Source organism: Dendropsophus ebraccatus, unplaced genomic scaffold (genome assembly GCF_027789765.1).
Source record: "Dendropsophus ebraccatus isolate aDenEbr1 unplaced genomic scaffold, aDenEbr1.pat pat_scaffold_915_ctg1, whole genome shotgun sequence".
NCBI classification, from domain to species: domain Eukaryota; kingdom Metazoa; phylum Chordata; class Amphibia; order Anura; family Hylidae; genus Dendropsophus; species Dendropsophus ebraccatus.
In genome coordinates, this window is record NW_027210515.1 from 5,005 (window position 1) to 31,727 (window position 26,723).

Sequence of the window (26,723 nt, forward strand, 5' to 3'; positions counted from 1 at the left end):
AAGAGTGCCGTGACATGTGACATGTGTTGTGTACTGCAATAGGAGGTAACCCCCCCCCCCTACACACCTAATGGGGAAATTGCCTAACTACCGGGGGCATCTACTTATGAGGGGGGATTAACCTACTGCACTTCTGCCCCTTCATTCCAGCAATCAGTAAGGGTCTCAGCACCTTTTCCCCCACCCACACAATCTTCTAGCGTGTCACTATGACATATCAGAAGTTTGTCCAAATAATAGGAAACCTTTAAAAAATGTTAAATAACAAATATAAGAAAACTGCCCACTTGATGAAAATTTAACTCACCCCCTTTTTCCCATTTTTCAAATAAAAATGTAACTAAAAACAGCCAGACTTGGTATCACCATGTGCGGAATGATCCGGACACTACCTGGAAGTAAAGACACAGACACAAAGATGTAAAGGGGCAAAAAAAGATATTTTATTTCAAGTTATAGGGAGAGTAATTTGACATGTATGACTGTGGGGGCTGTGAGGCTGAGATGATCCTGAGGAAGGCAAAAACCCCTAAGAGGGAAGAGTCAATTGTCCTCAAGGGGAAAAATTCCTTCCCGACCCCAAATGTGGCGATCAGAGCAAGTCCCAGGATCACAGCCGCTATCTATGTGTAGTGCATGTTTATGTGTATATATATATATATATGTGTGTGTGTGTGTAGTCGTCATGTGTCTGTGAGGTGACATACTTACCAGGCTTGTAGCGGAGAGTTCAGGGATAATAGCGCTGTGGTAAGATCACTGGTGTCAATGGCCCCAGGGCTACAACAAGCAGCTATTATTCCTGAACTCTCTTGGTGCCAGATGGGAAATACTCACCGGCTGCTCCTGGGGTGTAGAGGGTCATTAGGAGGTGGTGGTTTCTGATGCCAGCCGGATATTGGAGGATGCCCAGTCAAGTTCTGATGGATGTTAATTTGCCTACGGATGCTACAGACACCTCCTCCAGACTCCTCCAGATGTTTAAAGGAGTCTTCTCCCCCTTTTTCTGATGTTATAGGGGGCCTCCTCCTTTTCCCCATTTGAGGCAAATGAACCCCAATGATGTTAATGGCGCCTCATTTGCCTCTAGGTGTTACAGTGGTTATCTGGGGAGCTGAACAGGCATTTCCTTTCCTCTCTCACCGGCATCTCACTTCCAGTTTGGTGACATCTCATCCCAACAACTTCTGACCTGGTATAGGTGGCGGCTGAGGTGGGAGATCAGGTACTATGGTGTGATAACCACATGTGGGTGAAACCAGTCCCACCGGTAGTGGCCAATATATGCATAATGATGGAATATCATGTGTACATTGGCTACCACTGGTTTCACCCACATGTGACAATCGCAGCCCAGTACCTGCCCCACTGTCTCAGCCGCCGCCTTTATGCCAAGTCAGATAGTGTAGAATGAGAAGACACCAAACCGGAGGAGAGACAAAAGGAAAGATAATGCCTTCTAGCTCCCTAGCTAACTTATCTAAGGGCGCCTCCTCCAGACCCCTCTAGGTGTTCTTAGAGTCTAGTCCTCCTATTTTTGATGGTAAAGAGGGCTCCTCCTTCCCCCATGTGAGGCAAATAAACCCACCTGATGTTACGGGCCCCTAATTTGCCTCTAGATGTTAAAAGGGGTTATCTGGGGAGCTGAAAAGATATTTCCACCATTACCTGCATCTCACTTCCAGTTCGGACTCACCTCATTCCAACATCTTCTGACCTGGCAAAGGTCTGAGACAGTAGATCAGGTACTATGGTGTGATCAACACATGTGGGTGAAACTCACCGCCAGCAGTGGTCAATGTACGCGCAATGTTGTGATGACATCGGCAACATTGTTTGTACATTGGCCGCCACTGGTTTCACCCACATGCAACAATCGCAACAAAGTACCTGCCCCACTGTCTCAGGCCGCCTCCGTTTTGCTAGGTAAGAAGATGATGGTGCGAGAGGAGACGAAACCAGAAGTGAGACGCCGGCGAGGAAGGAAATGCCTTTTTAGTTACTTAGATAACCTCTTTAAGGGCACCTCCTCCAGACCCCTCTAGGTGTTGTGAGTGTCTACTCCTCCTATCTCTGATGGTAAAAGGGGGCTCCTCCTCCCCCATGTGTGGTAAATATATCCTCCGGATGTTATGGGCGCCCCATTTACCACTTGATGTTAAAAGGGGTTATCTGGGAGCTGAAAAGATATTTCCTTTCCACCATTACCAGCATCTCACTTCCAGTTGGGACTCATCTCATCCCAACATCTTCTGACCTGGCAAAGGTCTGAGACAGTAGATCAGGTACTATGGTGTGATCACCACATGTGGGTGAAACTCACCGCCAGCAGTGGTCAATGTACGGGCAATGTTGTGATGACAGTGGCAACATTGTTTGTACATTGGCCGCCACTGGTTTCACCTGCATGCACCAATCACAACAAAGTACCTGCCCCACTGTCTCAGGCCGCCTCCGTTTTGCCAGATAAGAAGATGATGGTGCGAGAGTAGACCAAACCAGAAGTGAGACGCCGGCGAGGAAGGAAATGCCTTTTTAGTTGCCTTGATAACCCCTGTAAGGGCGCCTCCTCCAGACCCTCTAGGTGTTCTTAGAGTCTAGTCCTCCTATTTTTGGTGGTAAAAGGGGGCTCCTCCTTCCCCCTTGTGAGGCAAATAAATCCTCCGGATGTTACGGGCCCCTAATTTGCCTCTAGATGTTAAAAGGGGTTATCTGGGGAGCTAAAAAGATATTTCCACCATTACCAGCATCTCACTTCCAGGTCGGACTCATCTCATTCCAACATCTTCTGACTTGGCAAAGGTCTGAGACAGTAGATCAGGTACTATGGTGTGATCACCACATGTGGGTGAAACTCGCCGCCAGCAGTGGTCAATGTACGGGCAATGTTGTGATGACAGTGGCAACATTGTTTGTACATTGGCCGCCACTGGTTTCACCCACATGCAACAATCACAACAAAGTACCTGCCCCACTGTCTCAGGCCGCCTCCGTTTTGCCAGGTGAGAAGATGATGGTGTGAGAGGAGACGAAACCAGAAGTGAGACACTGGCGAGGAAGGAAATGCCTTTTTAGTTACCTAGATAACCCCTTTAAGGGCACCTCCTCCAGACCCCTCTAGGTGTTGTGAGTGTCTACTCCTCCTATCTCTGATGGTAAAAGGGGGCTCCTCCTCCCCCATGTGTGGTAAATGTGTCCTCCGGATGTTATGGGCGTCCCATTTACCACTTGATGTTCTGGACGCCTCCTCCTCCAGACAGCTCCAGATGGTCGGGTGTCTTCTCCTCACTCTGGCGGCGCTGTGTTACCTAGATAGGATATATAACAAGCAATGTGTTAATAATGACAGGTTACATATATAGGCTCCATATGAATATACAGTCAGAATAAAAGTGATCTGAGGTGTGAGGGGATTTTGGGTACTCACCTTTACTCCTCCTTGGTGGCGCAGCAGCAGCAGAACAGCGCCCGCAGTCTATAAGGGAAGGAGAAAAACCAGCATGACTTTCCTGAGATCAGACCCGTCAGCAGTGATGGGGAATAGACATTACACTGGAGAGAGGGGACTCAGTGCTATCCTAGTGGGTGAGATACAGGCGGCACCATGTCACTTGTATGTCTGTATTATGGACATGAGGCCTTTCATGGTTATTATATGTGACTGGTAATATAATATATAATGATGACATGAGGATATACAGTGCAGCAATAGAGGTGTGTTATCATGTAAATGTATCATCCCATATATTTACCTGGATAAGATGGATCTCCTCCTGCTGCTGCTTCTGCCGAGGAGAAATGACCAAGAAATGAAGGGAAATCAATGGTTAGTGTAAGGAAACCAGAATTTTTGAGCACATTATATAGAAACAATACTCTTTTACCAGCTCTATTCACACCTGCAGTAATATACTATTCACCATTACCCACAATAGAAATTAGATCCCACCTCCAAATAGAGCGCCCCCGTCCTCTCTCTATATACAGCATGGTAAATAACAATTCCTTGCTTCACAATGTTATAGGTTTTGTTTCATTACCTGGGGATCTCCATGGCCGTCCCTTTGTCCTCCTCGTCCTCCTCTTCTTCTCTGTGTATAGAACGTAAACCATCTCATATATAAATATATTGTTATATTACACATTAAATATTTTATTGTAAAGAAGGTGATTGCAATAGTAATGTAGTGAGCTGTACACTGCTCTATACAATGACCATATAGTACTGTATATTGCAGGTACAGCCTGCTAAAGTATAAAGTGTACGGGGACCTTAACAACTAAGTCCCAGTGTCAGCAGTTTGTAATGTGAATAAATGCTGTTAAAATAAATAGAAAAATATGATTCTATGTCTAACTAGAGCGCCCCCTATCCTGCCCTCCCACTGCTCTTCTCTCTATACAGGATGGGAAAAAAATAAACGTGTATTCACAATACTATAAGCTTTGAGCCCTCACCTGGGGATGTCGTCAGCCACGTCCTCTTCCTCGTCGACGTCGATTTCACTGTGTAGAGAACATACACCAGCTTGTATATATATATATATATATATATATATATATATATATATACACACACATTCTATCTTCCTGTCGCTCCTCTCTCTATACAGTATAGTAAAAAAAACTTGTATTCACAATACTATAAGCTTTGAGCCCTCACCTGGGGATGTCCGCAGCCGCGCCATCTTCCTCGTCGTCGTCGATTTCACTGTGAACATACACCAGCTTGTATGTATATATATATATATATATATATATATATATATATATATATATATATATACACACACACATATACACATCCTGTCTTCCTGCTGCTCCTCTCTCTATACAGGATGGTAAAAAAAATAAACATCTATTCACAATGCAATAAGCTTTGAGCCCTCACCTGGAAAAGTCTGCAGCCTCGTCCGCCTCCTCCTCTTCGTCAGTCTCACTGTATATAGAACATAAACCAGCTTGTGTATATAAATATATATAGACATTTATTAAGACCGTAGTAAATCCAGCAGGACCTGTACCTACCACAAGGCAGCTGCAGAAATCTACAAGTGCTCCGCAGCAGGTATAGAAATCTACAAGTGCTCCGCAGCAGGTGCAGAAATCTACAAGTGCTCCGCAGCAGGTATAGAAATCTACAAGTGCTCCGCAGCAGGTGCAGAAATCTACAAGTGCTCCGCAGCAGGTATAGAAATCTACAAGTGCTCCGCAGCAGGTATAGAAATCTACAAGTGCTCCGCAGCAGGTATAGAAATCTACAAGTGCTCTGCAGCAGGTGTAGGTTTCTGCCCTGATTTTTCCCTGTTTTTCGGTATAAACCATGATAAATTAGTAGCAGGGCCGTCTTAACAGCATTATGGGCCCCTGGGCAGAGGTGCGAATTGGGCCCCCCACGGCCGCCGCCATCAAACCCCCCCCCCCCCCCCCCCCGATTTTTGCAACCCCGCGCCTAGCCAGTACAATTACTTCTGACCCCCCTACACACACACTACCCCCATCTGCCCCCCCTACACACACACTACCCCCATCTGCCCCCCTACACACACACTGCCCCCATCTAATCCCCCCTACACACACACACACACACTACCCCCATCTGCCCCCCTAAAAACACATTACCCCCATCTGCCCCCCCTCCTCCCCCTACACACACACTACCCCCATCCTCCTTCTCCCCCTACACACACTACCCCCATCCTCCTCCTCCCCCTACACACACACACACACACACACTACCCCCATCCTCCTCCTACACACACTACCCCCATCCTCCTCCTCCTCCTACACACACTACCCCCATCCTCCTCCTACACACACTACCCCCATCCTCCTCCTCCCCCTACACACACAAACACATTACCCCCATCCTCCTCCTCCTCCTACACACACTACCCCCATTCTCCTCCTCCTCCTACACACACTACCCCCATCCTCCTCCTACACACACTACCCCCATCCTCCTCCTCCTCCTACACACACTACCCCCATCCTCCTCCTACACACACTAGCCCCATCCTCCTCCTCCTCCTACACACACTACCCCCATCCTCCTCCTCCTCCTACACACACTACCCCCATCCTCCTCCTCCTCCTACACACACTACCCCCATCCTCCTCCTCCTCCTACACACACTACCCCCATCCTCCTCCTACACACACTAGCCCCATCCTCCTCCTCCTCCTACACACACTACCCCCATCCTCCTCCTCCTCCTACACACACTACCCCCATCCTCCTCCTCCTCCTACACACACTACCCCCATCCTCCTCCTCCTCCTACACACACTACCCCCATCCTCCTCCTACACATTACTACCCCCATCCTCCTCCTCCTACACACACACTAGTACCCCTATCCTCCTCCTCCTACACACACACTACTACCCCCATCCTCCTCCTACACGCACACACACATTACCCCCATCCTCCTACACACACTACTACCCCCATCCTCCTCCTCCTACACACACACACTGCCAACCCCCCGGCCGCCAACACTATTCCCCACACACTATCCCTGCAGACCGCCATCCCCCGCCCCAAACACACACAGTAATCCTCCGGGGGTTACAATACTCCCCCCCGTGGCCGTGCAGCAGCCTGAGGTAAAGAAGCGCGGCAGGGGAGAAGCCTGATGCCGCTACAGCTACTTGTGGACAGGAGAGAGGCGGGGCCGGAGCGTGCGGCCGTCCACTGCGGCCCTCCGTCCAATGAAGAGTGGGGTGGTGACGTCACGATGGCGTCCGGACGTACGACGAAGTGATGCCGGCTGATCCCGCTCCCGCGGCCCGCCAGCGCTGAAGTAACAGCAGCATGGGGCCTCTGATAGTGATCTCTCACAGGCCCCGGCTTCTGTTATTTCGGCGCTGGCAGGATCAAAAAGACTTTCGGGGCCCCCTCGGACGCAAGGGCCCCCGGGCAGCCGCCTACCTTGCCCAATGGGTAAGACGGCCCTGATTAGTAGCAGATGGAGGCCACAGCTTTTTGTGCCCCTTTCTCAATGTGCTCAGGGCTGCACATATATAAATCTGCCCCATAGTTTTTGGGGATATGGGAATATAAATATGAGTTTTTGGCGCGGAACATAGATATAAATGGACTCATATAATCAATCTATATCATGGAGATGGATGATTATATCTCAGCTGCTTCTTCATACTTACACGATGGTCTCCAGGCTCGGGATCCAACTGTAGAGCGGGTACTTGTCGTCTCTGTAATAGAGAACATAGGGTTGGTTAGGAGGATTGGTACTTGGTCCCATTTGAAACTTTCAGAAAATGTTATTTATTGTGACATCTCAATAAAAACATGAAATCCATCAGGATATTTATTAACCCCTTGTCATCACTGCCAGTTTTCCCCTTAAGGGGATGTGCACATTGAGGAATAGGCGAGGAATTTAAAGCGGGATCCGCTCTTAGGGTGTGTTCATTTTTCAGAATCTGCACGGATCATCTCCAGTGGATTCCGCCGCTCGCCCCTGCTCGCACAAGTGTGCCTCTCCACCTGTCCCATTCTATGGTCGGGCGGATTCCGACATCTGCCCAAAGAATTGACATGCCAATTCTTTGGGCGGATGGCGGAATCCCCCCGACCATAGAATGGAGTCAATGGAACAGGAGGAGATGCGGGCAGTGGAATCCGTGGCAGGTTATCCGTGCGGATTCCATAATGTGAGCACACCCTAAATTTCCGCTTGAAATTCTTCCCATAAAATTTGAATAGAGCAATTCCATTGTGTTCAATGGTATTTCTGCTCTGTTGTTCACACAGCAGAATTTTCTGCCGCGGATCCGCCTTCCGACAAAGAATTGACTTGTCAATTTTTTGGGCCGATTCCAGCAGGGGAATCCTATAGAAGTCAATGGGGTTTGAATTCTGCTTGAATTCCCCTTGAATTCTGCCAAAGCTGAATAGATGAATTTCAAGCAGAAAACTTTCCTCTTCAATTCCTCGCTGGTAACCCGCCTCGGATTAGGCCACTCACGCTGGAACACATCTCCACCCATGCCATAGACTCTGTTCTATGGCCGGTCAGATTCCGCCATCCACCAATGACAAGTCAATTCTTTGGGTGTATGGCGGAATCCGTCCGACCATAAAATGGAGTCTATGGCAAGGGCAGAAATGTGTGCGAGCGGGGGCGAAAACTATTGTAAAAATAATGTATTAGATTTTTTTGCTGTTTTCGTGTAGTGTAATTACCTGAAAATCCACGGGGCGTCCATCACGGCCATCTTCCACCTATTACATAATAATAAAAATAATAATTGCATATTATAAAGGGGATATTAGTCTGTCCTCCAAGTGCTGCATGTTGGGGGAAGTTTTATAGAAACATGTACATTGGAAATCCACTGGCCCAGATTTATTAGACCAGATGATCTGACTATAAATGCGCTGTTAGCACTGGGGATTTGGGTTGGAATATTTTTGTGACAATTTTGCACAAAATCTATGCAAAAAAAACTCTGTATGAAGTACAATATGTGAGTTCACCTTAAAAAAAAGTCTTCTTACTTTTTTATATTAAATCAAAGGACATTTTTTAAAATACCCAAGGGGATGTTGCTAGGCATCAGATCCCTCCTGTGTACCTGTAGGTGTCTTAAAGGTTTGGCTTAACCTGTAAGGTGCCACTGCTTCCCTAGCTCCAATCAGCATTTAGACGGTACGATATATCGTACGATAATTCGTTTTGCGATCGTTTTAAGATCGCTTAAGCCGGCCAAAGGCCGCCCGCAGCCCGGCCCGCCCGCAGCCCATCCTCCGCCCGCAGCCCGGCCCTCGCTTCTCCGCAGCCCGGCCCCGCATCCTACAGCCCCCTGCGCGGCTCGATTGCCCCCCCCCCCCCCGCCGGCCGATCAGCACCCCTGCCGCCCCGATCGCCACCCCCGCTGAAGAGGAGCACTGATTGGCTGAAGAGGAGCTGTTTGAAATTCCCGGCTCCCCTCTTCAGCCAATCAATGCACTGAAGAGGGGAGGTGGGAATTTTGAACACCCGCTACGCCGAGCAGGTAAGGTATGCTCGTGGCGGGGGTGGCGATCAAGCCGCCGGGGGTGGCAATCGAACCGGCGGTGGTGGCGATCGAGCCAGCGCAGGGGGCTGTAGGATGCGTGGCCGGGCTGCGGAGGAGCGGGGGCCGGGCTGCGGGCGGGCGGACTTTCACGACGACCGTTTACACAAAGCGATCAGCGAAACTTTTGCGAACGACCAACGATGATTTGAGAACTTGTTCAAAGATCAAAATGAACGATTTCTCACTCGTTGTTTGATCGTTCACTGCGTTTACATGTACGATTATCGTTCGAATTTGACTGTTATCGCGCAAATTCGCGCGATAATCGTTACGTGTAAACGCAGCATAATAGTGCGTTTACACAGACAAATTGAGCTGACAGATCTTTGAAGCCAAAACCAGGAACAGACTATAAACAGGGATCAGGTCATAAAGGAAAGACTGGGATCTATCCCCTTTTCAAATCCATTCCTGGCCTTGGCTTCCAAAATCTGTCAGATAAATCTTTCTGTGTAAACGCACCCTTAGTTCAGACAAATCGCCATGTTACACGGCCTGATTGACAATGTAAATGAGCACCAATCTGCTAGATCGACGCTCATTTACTGAGCCTATTACACAGCTCAATAATCGTGCAGCATGGACTGTATATATATTTGTTGTTAGCGATGTCCGTGTAGCCCTTGCCTTTAGTGTAAAATAATAAAGTATATACATACCTGCCACGCTCCACAATGCTTCTACCCAGTCCCGGTATCTTCCTGGCTGCTGCTGCCGGGATGATACCGAGGAGCAGGCAGAAGCACCGGAGAGTGTGGCAGGTATGTATATACTTTATTATTTTCTTTACACAGTCATCAGCCATCAGCCGCACATCACTATTACATGTAGAGATATGCAGATATGGAGACAGGAGTTCTGGGGAAGAAAGCTTGGAGTAATTTGGTAATGGTAAAGACCTTAGGGCCCTATTCCACCGGACGATTATCGTTTAGATTATCTTTAAATCGTTCGAATCTAAACAATAATCGTTCGGTTGAAATGCAGTTAACGATTAACGACTGAACGAGAAATCGTTGATCGCTTTATAAGACCTGGACCTATTTTTATCATTGCTCGTTTGCAAAACGTTCGCAAATCGTTCGCATTGAATAAGACATAAGTAACGATTATCGTTCCATGGAAATGAGTGAACGTTTTCAGGTCTTTCGCAATAGCGGTCGTTTGAGATCGTTAATCGTTAACGATTATGCAAACGATAATCGGCCGGTGGAATAGGGCCCTTAGTTAGAACGTGGGAGTGGGTAAAAAAAATCTCTAAATAATCAGGGAGTAATGGAATTTGCCCCATTATGGTTATATGATGAGTTAGGAGAAGTTAGGAAATTGGGAGTAGTAAAAGTATTGGATGGGGTGGGGGTGAGAACAGAGATATAATGGACGGAAACATCATAAAGAGTTGGGACAGTCTAAAAGCAGAATACAAGATAGAGGAAAGACACTGGTTCTCTTATGTTAGATGCAGAAAAGCGTTAGTTGCAAGTCAGAATAATAGTAAGTTGCAAGGATGTAGCCCCAGCCCATTAGTTACAAAATTAAGGAGTGGATCAATTAAAAAGAAAGAGATCACAACAATATACTCGCAGCTTATAATGGAACAACATATAGGGACTAAAAGTAAGGATAAATGGGAGGGAGTAATCGGGAGGATAGATGAAGATAGGTGGGAGAAAGTGTTGAGAAGTATTAAGGAAGTGTCAAGAGTGGGTAACTATAGAATAATTCACTTCAACTGTCTCTGCTTTATATTTATTGGAATTCTTATCAAAAACCTCCCTTTCCTTATTAGCAGAAAAATGCTGGAGCCGGATGAGATGTGAAAGTCACCGCCATCAATGCTTTTGTCTACTTGGTGTTTTCCGTCACTTTGGGACCTTGGTGTGTGCTCTAGGTATGGCGTCTTTTCTTTACATATGTGTTGTGTGTTTTGTTACGTTTCTTGTTTTTACTTTACAGTTCATGTGATTGAGGTTGGTTTCACACAAGACAGTTTTTTTTTAAATCTGCCGCTGTAATTATTGAGCCAAAGCCAGGAGTGGATCCGGCAGGTAGGAGACATATAAGCGCTTCCTTTATTGTACCCATTACTTTGAATCCACTTCTGGTTTTGGCTCAAAAACTGCAATGGCAGCTTTACAAAGAACTGGCATGTGTAAATGCAGCCTCAAAGGGAAACTAATGAATCACATGATTCTGCTATGGGGGAAAACACCACAAAAATCAGACACAAGAAAAACACTTTATTTAAACAAAATGCTGCAAGGTTTGCTAGAAAACAATACAAGTAATGTAACATGAAAAAAAGAGAAAAAAATTCAAATCAACTGGTGACTGAAAATGCCAGAGGTTTGTAATCTATGAAAAAATCTCAACTCTGCCATTACTTATCAGCTGCTGTATGTCCTGCATGATGTGGTGTTTGCTTACTAGTCTGGAGAGCAGGAGAGGTTTTGTATGGGGATTTCCTGCTGCTCTGGACAGTTCATGACATACACAGAGGTGGCAGCAGAGGGCACTGTGTCAGACTGGAAAGAATACACCACTTCCTGCAGGACATACAGCAGCTGATAAGTACCAGAAGAGTAGAGATTTTTAAGTAAATTACAAATCTCTGGCACTCTGTAGCACCTGTTGATTTGAAAGATTCCTTTTTTTTTTTTTTTTGCTGAATCGCCCCTTTTAAAAAAGAAAGCTCCAAATGCTGTTTTCATAGGTTTGTTTTTTAATACCAGATCCCCCTGCAAACTTGTCTGTGTGACTGATTATATTACTATACTATATGTTACTGTGAGATACTTACTCCAAATGCTCCAGACGTTCATCGATGTCGTCGCTGCTGTTGGTGATAGAATAGGGAAGATAGTGAGAACCAAACACACATTAGAGACATCAGTTTTCTGGCCAATAAGAAAAGGATAGTTCAGCAAACATTTTTTTTTTTCTTTCAAATCAGCTGGTGCCAGAAAAGTGCCAGAGATTTGTAATTTACTTCCATTAAAAAATCCCAAGTCCTCCATTACTTCTCAGCTGCTGCATGTCCTGCAGGAAGTGGTATTCTTTCCAGTCTGAACAGCAGGAAAGGTTTTCTATGGGGATCTGCTACTGCTCTGGGCAGTTCCTGTCCCAGACAGAGGTGGGAGCAGGGAGCAACTGTGTCAGACTGTAAAGAATACACCACTTCCGGCAGGACATACAGCAGCTGATAAGTATTGGAGATTTTTTTTTTAATAGAAGTAAATTACAAAGTAAATTACAAATCTCTGGCACTTTCTGGCAACAGTTGATTTGAAAGAATTTTTTGGCTGAATTACCCCTTTAAAAAATAAAAAATCTCCTTACACTAATTTTCATAGGCTTGTTTTTTAAGACGAGGCTATGAGATACTTACTCCCAATCGTCCGAATCCTCCGCGATGTCGCTGATGTCGCTCCTGTTAGTGATAGAATAGAGAAGATAGTGAAAACCTAACACACATTAGAGACATCAGTGATGATCGGGGTCTATAGGGGAGGAATTATAGGGTCACACAAGTTTTACATTTTTAGTTTTACATTTAACCAAATGCTACAAATTTTGCTAGAAAAAATACAACTAATGTAAAATTAAAGGGATAGTTCAGCAAAAAAGTTTTTCTTTCAAAACAGCTGGTGCCAGAAAGTGCCAGAGATTTGTAATTTACTTCCATTAAAGAATCTCAAGTCCCCATTACTTCTCAGCTGCTGTATGTCCTGCAGGAAGTGGTATTCTTTCTATTGTGGAAAGCAGGAGAGGTTTTTCTATGGGGATTTGCTACTGCTCTGGGCAGTTCCTGTCCCAGACTTAGATGTCAGAGAGCAACAGACTGGAAAGAATACACCATTTCCTGCAGAACCTACAGCTGCTGAGAAGTACTGGAATTTTTTTTAATATATGTGAATTACAAATCTTTGGCACTTTCTGGCTACAGCTAATTTGAAATAATTTTTTTTGCTGAATTACCCCTTTAAAAAAAACTCCTAACACTGTAATTTCCATAGGCTTGTTGTTTAAGACGAGACTATGAGATACTTACTCCCAATCCTCTGTGTCCTCCTCGGTGTCGTCCTCGCTCCTGTAAGTGATAGAATAGAGAAGATAGTGAAAACCAGACACACATTAGAGACATCAGTTTTCTGGCAGAACGTCATTAATAAGAGACAATAATGATATTTAGAGACATCCTCAGGATGATCGGAGTCTATAGGGGAAGATGCAGTAAAAATAAATAGAAAATAGGATTCTATGTCTAACTAGAGCGCCCCCTATCCTGTCCTCCCCACGCTCCTCTCTCTATACAGGATGGTTAAAGAATAAGCATGTATTCCCAATACTATAAGGTTTGAGCCCTCACCAGGGGATGTCCGCAGCCTCGTCCTCTTCCTCCTCTTCGTCAGTCTCACTGTATATAGATCAGAAACCAGCTTGTGTGTTAAATCTGCCTCATAGTGTTTGGGGATATGTGAATATACATATGTGAGTGTTTGGTGGGGAACACAGATATAAATGGACTCATATTGTCATATCATGTAGATGGATGATTATATCTCCGCTGCTTCTTCATACTTACACGATGGTCTCCAGGCTCGGGATCCAACTGTAGAGCGGGTACTTGTCGTCTCTGTAACAGAGAACATAGGGTTGGTTAGGAGGATTGGTACTTGGTCCCATTTGAAACTTTCAGAAAATGTTATTTATTGTGACCTCTCAATAAGAACATGAAATCAATCAGGATATTTACTAACCCCTTGTCATCACTGCCAGTTTTCCCCTTGAGGAATAGGCCAGGAATTTGAAGCAGGATCTGCTCTTAGGGTGTGTTCACACTTCAGAATCTGCACGGATAATCCCCAGTGTATTCCGCCGCTCGCCCCTGCTCGCACCTGTGTGCCTCTCCACCTGTCCCATAGACTCCATTCTATAATCGGGCGGATTCCGACATCTGCCCAAAGAATTGAGATGTCAATTCTTTGTGCGGATGGCGGAATCCCCCGACCATAGAATGGAGTCAATGGAACAGGAGGAGATGCGAGCAGTGGAATCCATGGCAGGTTATCCGTGCAGATTCCATAATGTGAACACACCCTAAATTTCCGCGTGAAATTCTTCCCATAAATAATGAATAGAGCAATTTTCTATTGTGTTCAATGGGATTTCCGCTCTGTTATTCACACAGCAGAATTTTCCATCAGAATTTTCTGACACGGATCCGCCATCCGACAAAGAATTGACATGTAAATTTTTTGGGCCGATTCCTCCAGGGGAATCCTATAGAAGTCAATGGGGTTTGAATTCTGCTCCTATTCTGCCAGAGCTGAATAGAGGAATTTCAAGCAGAAAACTTTCCTCTTCAATTACTTACTAGTAACCCGCCTCGGATTAGGCCACACGCGCTGGACCACATCTCCACCCGTGCCATAGACTCCGTTCTAGTGACAAGTCAATTCTTTGGGTGGGTGGCGGAATCTGACCGGCCATAGAACGGAGTCTATGGAACGGGCAGAGATTTGTGCGAGCGGGAGCAAAAGCTATTGTAAAAATGATTTATTTGATTTTTTTCTGCTGTTTTAATGTAGTGTAATTACCTGAAAATCCACGGGGCGTCCATCACGGCCATCTTCCACCTATTACATAATAATAAAAAATAATTGCATATTATAAAGGGGATATTAGTCTGTCCTCCAAGTGCTGCATATTGGGGGAGGTTTTATAGAAACATGTACATTGGAAATCCACTGGCCCAGATTTATTAGACCAGATGATGGGACTATAAATGCGCTGTTAGCACTGGGGATTTGGGATGAGATGTGAAAGTCACCACAATCAGTGATTTTGTCTTCTTGGTGGTTTCCGTCACATTGGGACCTTGGTGTGTGCTCTAGGTATGGCGTCTATTCTTTACATATGTGCTGTGTGTTTTGTTAAAGGGGTACTCCAGTGGGGGGGCACTTTTCTACTGGGACCGGGGAGGAGGTGGCCGAGGAAAAAGCCGTCCACTCACCTCCCCGGTTCCAGCGGCAGGTCCCGCATCGCGGCGCTCCGGTGCCCGATTCCCAGCCGCTTCCGGGTGTCTGACGCGGGCCCGAGACGTGACTTCTCAGCCACTCAGTGAAGGAGGCGGGATCTGAGCGGACTTGAAACGGATCCCGCCTCCTTCACTTCAAATGGATGGATGACATTTATATTTTTGTATATTTATTTTTGATTGTTGATATGCAATGACATTCGTTGTAAAGAAAAAAAAAGTTTTTGTTTTTTCACTTTACAGTTCATGTGATTGAGGTTGGTTTCACACAAGACAGTTTTTTTGGAAATCTGCCACTGGAATTTTTGAGCCAAAGCCAGGAGTGGATCCGGCAGGTAGGAGACATATAAGCGCTTCCTTTATTGTACCCATTACTTTGAATCCATTGAACCCATTACTTTGAAAATCTTAAGTCTTCCATTACTTATCAGCTGCTGCATGTCCTGCATGATGTGGTGTATTCTTTCCAGTCTGGAGAGTAGAAGGGGGTTTTCTATGGGGATTTGCTGCTGCTCTGGACAGTTCATGACATGGACAGAGGTGGTAGCAGAGAGCACTGTGTCAGACTGGAAAGAATACACCACATCATGCAGGACATGCAGCAGCTGATAAGTACTGGAAGAGTTGAGATTTTTAAGTAAATGACAAATCTCTGGCACTCAAAAATGCAGAAAGCTCCAAATGCTGTTTTTCAAAGTTTTGTTTTTTAATACGTGATCCCCTGCAAACATGTCTGTGACTGATTATATTACTATACTATATGTTACTGTGAGATACTTACTCCAAATCCTCCAGACGCTCATCGATGTCGTCGCTGCTGTTGGTGATAGAATAGAGAAGATGGTGAGAACCAAACACACGTTGGAGACATCAGTTTTCTGGCAGAACTTCACCAATAAGAAGGTAGTAGAAAGGATTGTTAAGCAAAAAGTTTTTCCTTTCAAACCAGCTGGTGCCAGAAAAGTGCCAGAGATTTAGAGATTTGTAATTTACTTCCATTAAAAAATCCCAAGTCATCCATTACTTATCAGCTGCTGAATGTCCTGCAGGAAGTGGTATTCTTTCCAGTCTGGAAAGCAGGAAAGGTTTTCTATGGGGATTTGCTACAGTGCAGTTCCTGTCCCAGACTTAGATGGCAGCATAGAGCAACTGTGTCAGACTGGAAAGAATACACCACTTCATGCAGGACATATAGCAGCTGATAAGTATTGGAGATTTTTTTATATTGAAGTAAATTACAAATCTCTGGCACTTTCTGGCACCTGTTGATTCAAAAGAATTTTTTTTTGCTGAATTACCCCTTAAAAAACAACAAAAAAGCTCCTAACACCTGTAATTTTTATAGGCTTGTTGTTGAAGACGAGACTATGAGATACTTACTCCCAATCGTCCGAATCCTCCGCAATGTCGTCGATGTCGCTCCTGTTAGTGATAGAATAGAGAAGATAGTGAAAACCTAACACACATTAGAGACATCAGTGATGATCGGGGTCTATAGGGGAGGAATTATAGGGTCACACAAGTTTTATATCTTCAGTTTAGATTTACTCACCCGAAATCCGATTCTTCATCTAAAGAAAAAAAAATAGAAAAGCGTTAGTTTAGAGAACTGCTTTATACATTGTAGAGATACATAGATACATAGAGATATTATAGACAAAACTCACCCTCGCCGTCATCCAGTCCAGCCTGAAATAGGAAATAGAGAGAGTAAGCAGAGGACATTGGTATATTGCTGAGCATGAGACCTCCTTCTGTGCCCATCTGACCTATGTGCTTGGATGGGATAGGGTGTAGGTGGGGGCACTATTACACTGCTCATCCAGGATTAGACACACACTCATTTCTTCCAAAAACAGACGGGGGGCTGATTTAGTGGGCTATGAAGTAAAATGGTCAGATTTGTAATCCCGCTGTCAGTCCGCTCTGTGGAGAAGGTGGGGGGCAGCCCGAGGACCATATGGATAACATCTAGGCTTTTCCATGTGGTCCTGGGGCTGTCTCTACCTTTTCCACGGAGAGGGCAGACAGCGGGATTACTAAGCCGATCACATTGCTCTTGTATACTGCTCCCCAGTATCTTCATTGCTTCTGCCCGCTGTCCTTAGCCGCTGGTGGAACTCCAGAGACGGTCTGTGAAGTTCCACTGGCAGCTGCGGACAACGGGCAGAAGCCAGGAAAATATGGGGGAGCGGGCAGAAGCATCGGGGAGCGGGCAGAGGTATGTATATACTTTATTATTTTCTTTATACAGTCATCAGCCATCGGCCGTGCATCATTATTACACGTAGTGATGCGCAGTCGGCGGCCAATGTTTGTAGGTCAGGACCAAAAATAACCAATCAGTCGATGATCATTGTCTTTATTACAAGGAGCAATAATCTGCAGAATCGGAGCTCTGGCTAGGAGGACCCCACTCTTTACTAGCTGGGTGTCTGTTTGTGAACCGGCACACTTATGTTTGTGAACAGGTGTGAAGTATCTTTTCAACGCAAGGTATTTCTAGTTTTTTACACTCATACTTCTACTTATACCTTTGCCATCTTTGTCTTGGCCAATTGTTTGTTTTTCTTTATTGAAAAATACAATTACAAACGGTAAAACGAGATATCTGAACAAGAGAGACATTGCAAACCTGATTGTGGCAATCCATTTCTGAGAAAATACTGTTTTTGTTTTTTTTTATGTGCTACAGGACCACCTTCCCATTGGAAAATTTGCCCTTGATCCAATATGGCGGCCATCAAAATGGTGACGGAATATCAATAAAAAGTACAAATTCCCCAAACCAGCGCCGCAGATGAATATAATGAAGGTAGATGAGTAATCAGTGTCTGTGGATAATTTTATTAGAATCCCATCCAGTACACATTGGGGTAATATACCGTCATATTGTGTCACACATACATATACATATACCGTCATATTGTGTTGCATAGAAAACTCTCCTATATACTGCACACCCTATTTGTGGTAAAACGCGGACAATAAACTAACAAATCCGTGTAAGCTTTTATCTTAGATCTAGGGGATTATGTGAGTTATCCAGAATTATAAATGTATTGATTTATTTATTTCTGAATTATTTCAAGAACAGCGCCATGCTTATCCTCAGGTGTTATGTGGTATTACAACTCAGTTTTATTCACTTCACTAGAAAATGTGCTGCAATACCACAGAAAAACCGGGGACAATAGTGGCGCTGTTTATGGATGGGAGCAGCTATGGCCCAGATTTATCAAACTGTGTAAGGCAACGTTCACCCATAGTCAAAACATCGGTCGTTGTTGGCAGTGTCAAACAACGGCCACTGTTTTATTTCTATTTGGATTGCGGGCAGATTTGGGTGTGCCTGGAATCCAATTAACCATAGACATCTGTTCAATATACAGCCATCAGAATGGCCATACAGTTCAATGTGTGCACAGTTTGAACCACGGCCGTTGTTCCTGCACTAACGGTCGTAAATAATGGACAAGTCAATTGTTTGTGTGGCTGTAGCTAACAACCGCCATTGTTCAATACAGCGTGTGAATAAAAGATGCTGTTTGCATAGAGTTCAATGCAGTGCATTATTTTATCACAAGAACGGCCGTTCTTGTCATAAAAAATACATTGTGTGCGCACAGCTTAACACTGAAACTGGTGTCGCTGGCCCACAGCAACCAATCACAGCTCAGCTTTCAGGTGAATCTGTCAGGTCCACAGCAACCAATCACAGCTCAGCTTTCAGGGGAATCTGTCAGGTCCATACCAGGTACAGAGCTGCAGACACAGGCAGAGAGGTGATAGAGAGAGAATACAAGGGAAGCCTGGGTCTTTGCTGACGGCCATTTGCAGAGTTATACAATTGCATTTTCTATGCGCTCAATCATTTATTTCCTCTTGACACCCCGACCTCACTCACATATAGGAACCTACGCGCTATAGACACCCAACAACTGCTAGATACCGTACAGTTATCATTGCCCCCCACCTCTTCCCTCTCCTGTCCTAATTTGGCTGCCAAACAATACCACGTCACCCTCAAAACCACCCTGGACAAACTTGCACCCCCTATACCCCAAACAGCCCGACACAGACGGCCACAACCCTGGCACACATCCAGAACTCGTTTTCTTAGGCCCCCTTCACACGTCCGGAAAATCTGTCCGGATTTCCTATCAGGAAATCCAGACGGATTTCCGGACTCATAGGCTAACATTAGACATGGACACGGATTTTTCCGGAAGGGTGTCTGTTCCGGAAAATAGGATCGGATTTTTTAGATCCTGTCCTATTTTCGTCCGGAAATCCGGCACGGACGCCCCCATAGAAGTCTATGGGAGCGCCGGAATCACGGGCATTTTCCTGATGTTTATCACTACAGGGCTGGCCGGCCAGAGTGCGGTGCAGATCCCCCCCCCGCGCCGCCTAACCCCCAGTACCCGCTAACAACCCCCCCCCACCCGCCCCCCCCCCCACCGCGCCGCCGCCGCCGCTCACCACCGGAACTCCGGATCTCATCTGACCCTCTCCCCCCCCCCCCGCCTTCCCCGGGCACTCGCCACCGGGCCGCCCGCCGGATGCTCCGCACCTCCGACCTCCGCCGCCAACCTCGCGGCCCCGACAGAGCAGGATCCAGGACAGGTGAGATTACCCCTTAGGACTACTACACCCACCATGCTCTGCTGGCAGGCCATGATGGGAGTTGTAGTTCTGCAGCCTGTGGCCATCCAGGTTGCAGAACTACAACTCCCACCATATCTTGCTGACAGGTCATGATGGGACTTGTACTTCTGCAGCCTGTGGCCATCCAGGTTGCAGAAGTACAACTCCCATCATGGCTCTGCTGGCAGGCCATGATGGGAGTTGTAGTTCTGCAGTCTGTGGCCATCCAGGTTGCAGACCTACAACTCTCATCATGCCTTGCTGACAGGCCATGATGGGAGTTGTAGTTCTGCAGTCTGTGGCCATCCAGGTTGCAGACGTACAACTCCCATCATGCCTTGCTGACAGGCCATGATGGGAGTTGTAGTTCTGCAGCCTGTGGCCATCCAGGTACACAGGTACCTGTGATTTATGTTGGCATACTAGACCATATTATCTCATCAGGAAATCCTGAAGGTTTTTCCTGATGGTTTCCTGATGGTAAAAACGGATTGCTGTCAGGAAATCCTGATACTTTCCTGATGACATTTGAGGCCTCCTGATCAGGATTTCCTGACAGTAAAAACTGACACGGACGTGTGAATGGGGCCTCAGACGGTGTTCTAGGTGTGCTGAACGTCTGTGGAGGAAATCCAAGACAACAGCCAACCTTCTACATTATAAGTCTATGCTTAGAAGCTACTACTCTGCTCTTCACTCTGCTAAGCAATCCTACTTTACCACTTTGATCTCTTCTCTTTCCCATAACCCAAAACGTCTCTTTGATACCCTCAACTCTCTCCTTAAACCCAAACCTCAGACACCCATCACTAACCTCTGTGCTGAAGACTTAGCCAACTACTTCAAGGACAAAATAGACACAATCCGCCAGGAGATCATCTCCCATTCCCCAGGTAATATTAATCCTATTCCCTCTCACTGTTCCTCCTCATCCTCTCAGCCTTTGAGCCAGTGACAGAGGAGGAAGTCTTCAGACTCCTCTTCTCCTCTCGCCCCACCACCTGCCCTAGTGACCCTATTCCCTCACACCTCGTCCAGTCTCTCTCTCCTGTTGTCACTACCTACCTTACTAAAATATTCAACCTCTCCCTCTCCTCTGGCATCTTCCCCTCGACTTTCAAACACTCCACCATCACTCCAATACTGAAAAAACCCTCTCTTCCTTTTATCTCTAAACTGTTGGAACGTCTGGTCTATTCAAGCCTAACTCGCTACCTCTCTGAAAACTCTCTTCTTGACCCCCTTCAGTCTGGTTTCCGTCCTCACCACTCTACAGAAACTGCCCTGACTAAAGTCTCTAATGATCTCCTCTCCACCGAATCTAAAGGTGACCATTCACTTCTCATTCTCCTGGATCTGCAGCTTTTGACACTGTAGCCCACCAGCTCCTCCTCTCCATGCTCTGCTCTATCTGTATGTGACACTGTAGCACACCAGCTCCTCCTCTCCATGCTCTGCTCTATCTGTATGTGACACTGTAGCCCACCAGCTCCTCCTCTCCATGCTCTGCTCTATCTGTATGTGACACTGTAGCCCACCAGCTCCTCCTCTCCATGCTCTGCTCTATCTGTATGTGACACTGTAGCCCACCAGCTCCTCCTCTCCATGCTCTGCTCTATCTGTATGTGACACTGTAGCCCACCAGCTCCTCCTCTCCATGCTCTGCTCTATCTGTATGTGACACTGTAGCCCACCAGCTCCTCCTCTCCATGCTCTGCTCTATCTGTAGGTGACACTGTAGCCCACCAGCTCCTCCTCTCCATGCTCTGCTCTATCTGTATGTGACACTGTAGACCACCAGCTCCTCCTCTCCATGCTCTGCTCTATCTGTAGGTGACACTGTAGACCACCAGCTCCTCCTCTCCATGCTCTGCTCTATCTGTATGTGACACTGTAGCCCACCAGCTCCTCCTCTCCATGCTCTGCTCTATCTGTATGTGACACTGTAGCCCACCAGCTCCTCCTCTCCATGCTCCGCTCTATCTGTATGTGACACTGTAACCCACCAGCTCCTCCTCTCCACGCTCCGCTCTATCTGTATGTGACACTGTAGCCCACCAGCTCCTCCTCTCCATGCTCCGCTCTATCTGTATGTGACACTGTAGACCACCAGCTCCTCCTCTCCATGCTCTGCTCTATCTGTATGTGACACTGTAGACCACCAGCTCCTCCTCTCCATGCTCTGCTCTATCTGTATGTGACACTGTAGCCCACCAGCTCCTCCTCTCCATGCTCTGCTCTATCTGTATGTGACACTGTAGACCACCAGCTCCTCCTCTCCATGCTCTGCTCTATCTGTATGTGACACTGTAGCCCACCAGCTCCTCCTCTCCATGCTCTGCTCTATCTGTATGTGACACTGTAGCCCACCGGCTCCTCCTCTCCATGCTCTGCTCTATCTGTATGTGACACTGTAGCCCACCAGCTCCTCCTCTCCATGCTCTGCTCTATCTGTATGTGACACTGTAGCCCACCAGCTCCTCCTCTCCACGCTCCGCTCTATCTGTATGTGACACTGTAACCCACCAGCTCCTCCTCTCCATGCTCTGCTCTATCTGTATGTGACACTGTAGCCCACCAGCTCCTCCTCTCCATGCTCTGCTCTATCTGTATGTGACACTGTAGACCACCAGCTCCTCCTCTCCATGCTCTGCTCTATCTGTATGTGACTAGGGATGCACGATGCACCGAAATATCGATACTACTATTGATATTTCGGGCAAAAAAACGGTTCGATACCAGGATTTCCTGGTATCGAAACTTTAAGTTAAGCTGAGAACACGGTGGGCGGCTAGCTGAGCGCCGGCCGTGTTCTCTATGTGCCTCCCCCCGCCCCCTGCAGTCTCCTCCTCTGCTCTCCCTCCCTCCGCTCCCATTGGCGCCAATTTCAAATAGCCGGCACTTAGCTATTGCTAGTGACGGCTATTTAAGTATATAGATGCCGCTGTCACACTGACAGCGGCATCTGACCCCTCCTGAGCCCGCTCCATATACAGCGGGGGTCGGCTACTGTGTGTAACAGACCCCCGCTGCTGGTGTCTCTCTGATAACAGAGTCTGGCGGAGATGAGATGAGATGATTTATGCCGAGGAGCCGGAGCTGCATGGAGGAGAGCGGCTGGAGAGGGAGAGCGGGAGAGGAGGACGGAGGAGAAGGCTGGAGGGAGAGCGGGAGGTCCGGGAGAGAGGACGGAGGAGAGGGAGAGCGGGATGTCCGGGAGAGAGGAGTACGGAGGAGAGGGAGAGCGGGAGGTCCGGGAGAGAGGAGTACGGAGGAGAGGGAGAGCGGGATGTCCGGGAGAGGAGCCGGAGCTGCACAGAGGAGAGCGGCTGGAGAGGGAGAGCGGGAGGTCACGGAGAGAGGAGGACGGAGAAGGCTGGAGGTGGGGAGGATGAAGAGGGAGAGCGGGGGTCTGTGAGATCCGGGAGAGGAGGCCGGAGGAAGTGCAGCACATGTGAGGATCCAGCCGGCTGGCAGGTGGGGGAGGTGGCCGGGGCTGAGAGGAGCAGATAAGATCGGCTGTAGTGTGTGGGATCCTGTGTAACCTCCTCTTCTCTTCCTCCGCAATCTTGGTAACTGGTGCAGCAGAGCTGTCTTAGTGATGGGTGGTGCAGCAGAGCTGTCTTAGTGATAGCTGATGTAGCAGAGCTGTCTCAGTGATGGGTGGTGCAGCAGAGCTGTCTCAGTGATGGGTGGTGCAGCTGAGCTGTCTTAGTGATGGGTGGTGCAGCTGAGCTGTCTTAGTGATGGGTGGTGCAGCTGAGCTGTCTTAGTGATGGGTGGTGCAGCTGAGCTGTCTTAGTGATGGGTGGTGCAGCAGAGCTGTCTTAGTGATGGGTGGTGCAGCAGAGCTGTCTTAGTGATAGCTGATGTAGCAGAGCTGTCTTAGTGATAGCTGATGTAGCAGAGCTGTCTCAGTGATGGGTGGTGCAGCAGAGCTGTCTCAGTGATGGGTGGTGCAGCTGAGCTGTCTTAGTGATGGGTGGTGCAGCTGAGCTGTCTTAGTGATGGGTGGTGCAGCAGAGCTGTCTTAGTGATATCTGATGTAGCAGAGCTGTCTTAGTGATAGCTGATGTAGCAGAGCTGTCTTAGTGATGGGTGGTGCAGCAGAGCTGTCTTAGTGATGGGTGGTGCAGCTGAGCTGTCTTAGTGATGGGTGGTGCAGCTGAGCTGTCTTAGTGATGGGTGGTGCAGCAGAGCTGTCTTAGTGATAGCTGATGTAGCAGAGCTGTCTTAGTGATAGCTGATGTAGCAGAGCTGTCTCAGTGATGGGTGGTGCAGCAGAGCTGTCTCAGTGATGGGTGGTGCAGCTGAGCTGTCTTAGTGATGGGTGGTGCAGCAGAGCTGTCTTAGTGATAGCTGATGTAGCAGAGCTGTCTTAGTGATAGCTGATGTAGCAGAGCTGTCTTAGTGATAGCTGATGTAGCAGAGCTGTCTTAGTGATAGCTGATGTAGCAGAGCTGTCTTAGTGATAGCTGATGTAGCAGAGCTGTCTTAGTGATAGCTGATGTAGCAGAGCTGTCTTAGTGATAGCTGATGTAGCAGAGCTGTCTTAGTGATAGCTGATGTAGCAGAGCTGTCTTAGTGATAGCTGATGTAGCAGAGCTGTCTTAGTGATAGCTGATGTAGCAGAGCTGTCTTAGTGATAGCTGATGTAGCAGAGCTGTCTTAGTGATAGCTGATGTAGCAGAGCTGTCTTAGTGATAGCTGATGTAGCAGAGCTGTCTTAGTGATAGCTGATGTAGCAAAGCTGTCTTAGTGATAGCTGATGTAGCAGAGCTGTCTTAGTGATAGCTGATGTAGCAGAGCTGTCTTAGTGATAGCTGATGTAGCAGAGCTGTCTTAGTGATAGCTGATGTAGCAGAGCTGTCTTAGTGATAGCTGATGTAGCAGAGCTGTCTTAGTGATAGCTGATGTAGCAGAGCTGTCTTAGTGATAGCTGATGTAGCAGAGCTGTCTTAGTGATAGCTGATGTAGCAGAGCTGTCTTAGTGATAGCTGATGTAGCAGAGCTGTCTTAGTGATAGCTGATGTAGCAGAGCTGTCTTAGTGATAGCTGATGTAGCAGAGCTGTCTTAGTGATAGCTGATGTAGCAGAGCTGTCTTAGTGTTATCTGATGCAGCAGAGCTGTCTTAGTGTTATCTGATGCAGCAGAGCTGTCTTAGTGTTATCTGATGCAGCAGAGCTGTCTTAGTGTTATCTGATGCAGCAGAGCTGTCTTAGTGATAGCTGATGCAGCAGAGCTGTCTTAGTGATAGCTGATGCAGCAGAGCTGTCTTAGTGATAGCTGATGTAGCAGAGCTGTCTTAGTGATAGCTGATGTAGCAGAGCTGTCTTAGTGATAGCTGATGTAGCAGAGCTGTCTTAGTGATAGCTGATGTAGCAGAGCTGTCTTAGTGATAGCTGATGTAGCAGAGCTGTCTTAGTGATAGCTGATGTAGCAGAGCTGTCTTAGTGATAGCTGATGTAGCAGAGCTGTCTTAGTGATAGCTGATGTAGCAGAGCTGTCTTAGTGATAGCTGATGTAGCAGAGCTGTCTTAGTGATAGTTGATGTAGCAGAGCTGTCTTAGTGATAGCTGATGTAGCAGAGCTGTCTTAGTGATAGTTGATGTAGCAGAGCTGTCTTAGTGATAGCTGATGTAGCAGAGCTGTCTTAGTGATAGCTGATGTAGCAGAGCTGTCTTAGTGATATCGGATGTAGCAGAGCTGTCTTAGTGATATCGGATGTAGCAGAGCTGTCTTAGTGATATCGGATGTAGCAGAGCTGTCTTAGTGATAACTGATGTAGCAGAGCTGTCTTAGTGATTGCTGATCTAGCAGAGCTGTCTTAGTGATATCGGATGTAGCAGAGCTGTCTTAGTGATATCGGATGTAGCAGAGCTGTCTTAGTGATAGCTGATGTAGCAGAGCTGTCTTAGTGATATCGGATGTAGCAGAGCTGTCTTAGTGATAGCTGATGCAGCAGAGCTGTCTTCGTGATAGCTGATGCAGCAGAGCTGTCTTAGTGATAGCTGATGTAGCAGAGCTGTCTTAGTGATATCGGATGTAGCAGAGCTGTCTTAGTGATAGCTGATGCAGCAGAGCTGTCTTAGTGATATCGGATGCAGCAGAGCTGTCTTAGACAGATATCACTAACTTTATTTTTAACACAATAAAATAAAAATAGTCCAAAAATTGGTATCACTGTAATAGTGCAGGGGTATTATATTTCTACCACTGTATTTTGTTTTGTTTTTTTATACTTTACTAAGTATCGAACTGGTATTGAGTATCGAAATAAAAAGTTAGTATCGGTATCGAACTCAAAATTCTGGTATCGTGACATCACTATATGTGACACTGTAACCCACCAGCTCCTCCTCTCCACGCTACGCTCTATCTGTATGTGACACTGTAGCCCACCAGCTCCTCCTCTCCATGCTCTGCTCTATCTGTATGTGACACTGTAACCCACCAGCTCCTCCTCTCCACGCTACGCTCTATCTGTATGTGACACTGTAGCCCACCAGCTCCTCCTCTCCATGCTCTGCTCTATCTGTAGGTGACACTGTAGCCCACCAGCTCCTCCTCTCCATGCTCTGCTCTATCTGTATGTGACACTGTAGCCCACCAGCTCCTCCTCTCCATGCTCTGCTCTATCTGTATGTGACACTGTAGCCCACCAGCTCCTCCTCTCCATGCTCCGCTCTATCTGTATGTGACACTGTAGCCCACCAGCTCCTCCTCTCCATGCTCTGCTCTATCTGTATGTGACACTGTAACCCACCAGCTCCTCCTTTCCATGCTCTGCTCTATCTGTATGTGACACTGTAGCCCACCAGCTCCTCCTCTCCACGCTCTGCTCTATCTGTATGTGACACTGTAGACCACCAGCTCCTCCTCTCCATGCTCTGATCTATCTGTATGTGACACTGTAGCCCACCAGCACCTCCTCTCCATGCTCTG

General features: G+C 46.9%; 1 protein-coding gene across 6 annotated transcripts in view; it reads right to left on the reverse strand.

The window, feature by feature from the left end:
• Positions 1 to 462: 462 nt before the first annotated feature.
• The window catches only part of LOC138781068 (nucleolin-like), a 37,194-nt gene continuing 10,933 nt past the window's right edge, over positions 463 to 26,723 (reverse strand). Inside the window, exons 2-21 of one of the 6 annotated variants that reach the window (XR_011361386.1) lie at positions 16,795 to 16,816; positions 16,680 to 16,698; positions 16,508 to 16,549; positions 15,909 to 15,944; positions 14,688 to 14,726; positions 13,673 to 13,723; positions 13,457 to 13,504; positions 13,139 to 13,177; positions 12,476 to 12,517; positions 11,888 to 11,923; positions 8,213 to 8,251; positions 7,168 to 7,218; positions 4,892 to 4,939; positions 4,664 to 4,711; positions 4,459 to 4,506; positions 4,041 to 4,091; positions 3,753 to 3,785; positions 3,428 to 3,475; positions 3,226 to 3,308; positions 463 to 971 (exon numbers count right to left, since the gene is read on the reverse strand). Coding sequence is in view for 5 of the 6 variants with exons in the window: in XM_069956754.1 (XP_069812855.1) it covers positions 3,430 to 3,475; positions 3,753 to 3,785; positions 4,041 to 4,091; positions 4,459 to 4,506; positions 4,664 to 4,711; positions 4,892 to 4,939; positions 7,168 to 7,218; positions 8,213 to 8,251; positions 11,888 to 11,923; positions 12,476 to 12,517; positions 13,139 to 13,177; positions 13,457 to 13,504; positions 13,673 to 13,723; positions 14,688 to 14,726; positions 15,909 to 15,944; positions 16,508 to 16,549; positions 16,680 to 16,698; positions 16,795 to 16,816 (738 nt within the window). In the remaining variant the exon portion in view is untranslated. Of the gene's footprint in view, positions 972 to 3,057; positions 3,309 to 3,427; positions 3,476 to 3,752; positions 3,786 to 4,040; positions 4,092 to 4,458; positions 4,507 to 4,663; positions 4,712 to 4,891; positions 4,940 to 7,167; positions 7,219 to 8,212; positions 8,252 to 11,887; positions 11,924 to 12,475; positions 12,518 to 13,138; positions 13,178 to 13,456; positions 13,505 to 13,672; positions 13,724 to 14,687; positions 14,727 to 15,908; positions 15,945 to 16,507; positions 16,550 to 16,679; positions 16,699 to 16,794; positions 16,817 to 26,723 lie in introns of those variants that run through there. The other 5 variants (XM_069956754.1, XM_069956758.1, XM_069956755.1 and 2 more) reach the window with 5 other exon arrangements.